General features: G+C 58.1%; 1 protein-coding gene across 1 annotated transcript in view; it reads left to right on the top strand.

Annotated features, from left to right (window-relative positions):
• Positions 1-5,000, top strand: part of EGFR (epidermal growth factor receptor) — a 44,715-nt gene that overhangs the window by 36,523 nt on the left and 3,192 nt on the right. The window contains exons 21-24 of the mRNA XM_015559686.1: positions 1,460-1,606; positions 2,954-3,051; positions 3,798-3,965; positions 4,665-4,712. Of these exons, the coding sequence (XP_015415172.1) occupies positions 1,460-1,606; positions 2,954-3,051; positions 3,798-3,965; positions 4,665-4,712 (461 nt within the window). The remainder of the gene's footprint in view (positions 1-1,459; positions 1,607-2,953; positions 3,052-3,797; positions 3,966-4,664; positions 4,713-5,000) is intronic.

Genomic DNA, 5,000 nt, shown 5'->3' on the forward strand with positions numbered 1-5,000 from the left:
GAGGTTTGGTGAGGGACTAACCCAGGGGCTGGGCTGGGAGTGAATGGTGGCGAGCGTGGTCTCGGGGAGCTGGCGGCAGAAATGCACAGTGAGGAGGTGCCTTTGGGAGAAGAGGTAGAAATAGGGGCCTCGCTTTTGCTCTCAGGCGTCATCAGGACCCCGGCTTGCTTGCCCCTGGCAGTCCCCTCTCGCCTTCCACCTTCTGGCCGCCTTGCCTTTGCACAAAGGGCTGCCTGAGCAGTGTCACTCAGGCATTTTCCCAGAGGGCTGTGCTGGGGCGTTCACCACTGGGAACCCACCTCCCCTGCCGCCCCCGGCCTGCCTCCCCTGCCACCCAGCCAGCTGCTGAAGGGCTGCTTGCTGCTCGCTGCTCTGTGGGGGTGACTCGTGACATGTCACCTGTTCCCAGCTGTGGGAGCAGCGGCCGCTCACTGTGCAGGCGAGGACTAGCTCCCTCGGGTGTGCGTGTGTTTCCAGAGCAGAGACTTGCAGGCTCAGAGGTGGGAAGACCGTCAGGGCCCGGCCGGGTGGCTCAGGGATTGAGCATCGTCCCAGGCACCAAGTAGTTGCTGGTTCAATGCCCGGTCAGGGCACCTGCCCAGGTTGCGGGCTCGATCCCCAGTGTGGGGCGTGCAGGAGACAGCTGATCCCTGCTTCTATCTCATCATGTTTCTATCCCTCTCTCCCTCTCTCTCTCTCTAAAAATCAATTTTTTTAAAAAGTCAGATGCTTTAAAAAAAAAAAGAAAGAAAGAAAGAAAGAAAGACAGACCATCAGAACTGGGGGATGGTCTGAAAAAAATACCCATTTGAAAATGACTGCGCTGACTTTTTTTAAGTCATGATTAATTTTGAAACAACAAGTATAGGGTTCTTATGTTTATCAAAGGAACACGGGGGACTTTGTTTCCAATTTTTCATATATATATATATTTTTTTTTTGTTTGTTTAGAGTATTACATCTGTCTCCTTTTTCCCCATTTGAACTCTTCCCAGCCATTCCCACAGTATGCGTGCCTACCAGGCCTTTGGTTGCTCTCTCACCCTCTAATTTTTCTTCTATTAAAACTCCCAGTGTGTAACCTCGCTGCAAACCCATGTGTCCTCCTCCAGGCTGCTGGGGGCGGCCGTCTGTGCGGCCCCTCCCGCCGAGAGCATGCTGGCGTTGACTCATTCACGTGGCCGTGGTATCTTGGCTGTTGTCACTAAAGTTTACCATTGATTGGCCGCTCGCTCTTTGCCTGGCGTTGCCTGAACATCTCAATTATGTTACTGGCCCCTCGTGACACTGTCATCACCCCACTTTACAAAGAGGTACACTGAGGCTCCCGGCACGCGAGCCCATTGCCCGGGACCACAGAAACACAGGCTTCTAGGCATAAGAAGCCGTATCGATAATGATGCCCAAGGACAAGACGTTGGGGTCCCTGACTCATAAAGCGGCACCTTCGTCCTCACAGGGGTCACCGTGTGGGAGCTGATGACGTTCGGGTCCAAGCCCTACGACGGGATCCCGGCCAGTGAGATCTCGACAGTCCTGGAGAAAGGGGAGCGCCTCCCGCAGCCGCCCATCTGCACCATCGACGTCTACATGATCATGGTCAAGTGTGAGTGACCGCCGGGGCCCCGCCCCCGCGCAGCTGCGCCTGGGGAGGCGTTGCTGCCGTGTCCAAACAGCGGAGCCCTCAGCTCCCCAGAGAAATGCCGCCCCGTCTCTGCAGCAGGCGGTCCAGCCCAGGGACACCGTCAGTCAGCCCCTCGCACGTTCCTCCGGAAGCCGAGCCTGACTCACGGAGCCCCGGGGCCCGGCGTCTGCCGTGGCTGCGAGCAAATAAACAAAATCCAAGTCCCCCGTGAGCCACGACCTCCAGGCCCCCTGTCCTGAGTGGCTCCAGGGAAGGGCCGCCCGGGTGGGAGTGTGTGACCAGAGACTGGGAATGAGTAACCGTACAAGGCCGGTAGAATCAGCGTGCCTGCCTGGATTTCCGTCTTTCCAGCCGTGGCTTTACGTGCGGCCCGGCGGCAGGGTAGCCGGTAAACTCTGAGCCCGGGCCAGGGGTGTGACCGGTAACGCTGTGACGGCGGCAGAATCCCAGGTTCAGCGGCCCCGAGGGCGACACGCCGTGTGCTGAGCTTTTGCCCAGAAGGACCGGGGGGCGGGGAGCAGCGTGGATGTAAACAGTGATGCCGCTCTGAACTCCAAGCCCGGGGTCATCTATTTTTAACGTCCTTGTTGGGGGCCGAGGAAGCTGGGACCGAGGTCACTGACAGTCTGGCCTAAAAATAGCCTGACTCCCGCTGGTAGGAAGTAGATGTGAGGCCCGGAGGCAGGCGGGCGGCCAGCTCTCGGCTGCTCCTGCAGCTCCTCCATCGGCCGGGGTCGTGTAAGCAGGGCCACCAGCCTGGGAACAGGGGTGTCCTCTGCTTGCCCCCCCCTTCCCCGGCCCATGGGCACAGGAGGACACCAGGGCGGAGACTTCCCAGACCCCCGGATTCTTAGAGAAAGTCCCCAAGTTCCCCTCCACGGGCTCTGGTTTCCAGTTGGCAAGACTGCTGAGGGGCCGTAGACGAGGGTCACGTGGAGTGAGGACCTGGGAGCTTGGCCACGGGACACCCCCAAGTCAGAGCAGCTCCCAGGGGTCCCTCCAGGGTCACGCTGCAGTGCTGGCCTCAGAGGAGCCGGTGGGCCCATCAGAGATGTCATGTCTCTCTGATTCATACATGTCTGTTATGGGGGACACATGATATATACGTGTCTGAGGACACAACACACACACGTCTGACTTCAACCACGTCAGCACCGATTTGCTGAGACGGAAAGGTCCATCAAGGGAGGAGGTTTCTGCAGCACTTACTTGTCTGGAGGGTCCCCGTAAGCCTCCCCCTGTGTGATGCTGCCCTGGGGGTGATTGTTGGGGCTCTCACTGGACCCCGTTCCCTCCTCCCTCCTCTAGGCTGGATGATCGATGCGGACAGTCGCCCCAAGTTCCGCGAGTTGATCAATGAGTTCTCTAAAATGGCCCGAGACCCCCAGCGCTACCTCGTCATCCAGGTACCGGACCTCTGTCCCTGTAACGCACATCTGTGTCCAAGGGTCCGCCCCGTGCCAGCCCCGTCCCCCAGGCCGGCAAGCAGGCAAAATGGCTGATCTCTCGGTCCCTCGATCGCAGGCCAGGCCTAAGGACCGTATCCGCGCACGAATTTCATGCACTGGGCCTTTAGTATTATTATAAACAGTACCTCAGCCACTAGTAGCAGATACACAGTCTGTAAACGCTGCTGCTTCATGCCTTCTTTCCCCTAAGTGTTGGCATTTCACTCGGGGCTTTTAAGCATCAAGGAATTTTTAATGTTTTTCTAATACATTTTTAGTGGTTTCAGAGAGGAAAGGGGGGAGAGAGAGAGAGAGAGAGAGAGAGAGAGAGAGAAAGAGAGAGAGAGAGAGAGAAACATCAATGCTGAGAGAGAATCATGAATTGGCTGCCTCCTGCACTCCCCACACTGGGGATCGAGCCCAAAACCCAAGCATGTGCCCTGACGGGGATTCGAACCCTGACCTCCTGGTTCACAGGTCGATGCCCAACCATTGAGCCATGCCAGCAGACAGTTTTTGATGTTTTAATTCCCAGCCTGGGGAGGGAGGAAGCTGCTACACGGAAGAGAACCAGGGCGATTTTACTGTGACTAACCTGTAAACACACAGGGTCTGCCAGCAATGGACTCCTGGACCGCGGGCGCCCAGGAGGGATGCCTCCCCTTGGGCCTTGCTCACGGCCTCCAATCCCCCCCTCCCCCCAGGGCGACGAGAGGATGAACTTGCCCAGCCCCACGGACTCCAACTTCTACCGCGCGCTGATGGACGAAGAGGACATGGAGGACGTGGTGGACGCGGACGAGTACCTGATCCCCCAGCAGGGCTTCTTCCACAGCCCCGCCACCTCCCGCACACCCCTGCTCAACTCCCTGGTGAGGGCCGCCACTGCTCACGCGCCCCCGGTTGGAGGGACTTGAGTTTTTGATTGTTTGTTTTTTAATATGTTTTTATTGATTTCAGAGATGAAGGGAGAGAGAGAGCAAGAGAAACACCCATGATGAGAGAGAATCCTGGATCGGCTGCCTTCTGCACGCCCCACAGTGGGGAAGGAGCCCACAACTCGGGCCTGTGCCCTGACCGGGAATCGAACCGTGACCTCCTGGTTCATAGGCTGAGACTCAGCCACTGAGCCGCGCTGGCCGGGCTGAGTGACTTGAGTTTTAGAGAAAAGGATGCCCATCTGGTGGAACTTACTTGAGACGAAGAAGTGCGTTTAACCGAGTGACAAGCCAAAGGCAGAAAGAATCGGTTCGACGTGTTGACGTTTTTTTATGGCGTCGGGACCACGGGATGGTAGTTTTCTCAGGTTCACTGAGGACCAGGAATTAGTCAGATACAGGCCTCGTTTTCCTACAGCTCATGGGTCCAGAGGAGAGGATGCGCCTTTAAGTACCTCCACGTCGGACTGACCCAGGGGTGGACACGGGGGCAAATTGGCAGACATGGTGGAGGGAGGGAGAGGCAGATGTGCACAGCCGGGCCCAGCGTGGCCTTTACACCCCTCCAGGTGCGTTCGGTGAGGCAGGGGAGAGCGAATACGTGTTCCATAAACTCCTCCGATTCTCTTGCAGAGTGCCACCAGCAACAGCTCCGCCGTCACTTGCATCGATAGAAACGGGGTACGTACGGAGCCCAGTAAACCGGAGCTCAGTGGCACCCTGGGCGCTGCGCTAGGAAACCGGGCAATGCCCAGATTCACCCAGAGGCCCCTGGTCTTCCTGCCCCGTGGCTCCTCCCCTGCCCGGCTCCCTGCCCCCTGCCCCGAGGCCAGCGTGAGCTGTCACTCACGGCAGAGCTATTCTGTCATGGATCCCAGACCAGCAGCCTCGCGTCACCAGGCAGCTGGTGACAGATGCAAAGCGGGCACCTCTGCCCGGACCGAGGAAGCGGATCCCTAGGGGGGCACC

Source organism: Myotis davidii, unplaced genomic scaffold (assembly GCF_000327345.1).
Source record: "Myotis davidii unplaced genomic scaffold, ASM32734v1 scaffold573, whole genome shotgun sequence".
NCBI lineage: Eukaryota > Metazoa > Chordata > Mammalia > Chiroptera > Vespertilionidae > Myotis > Myotis davidii.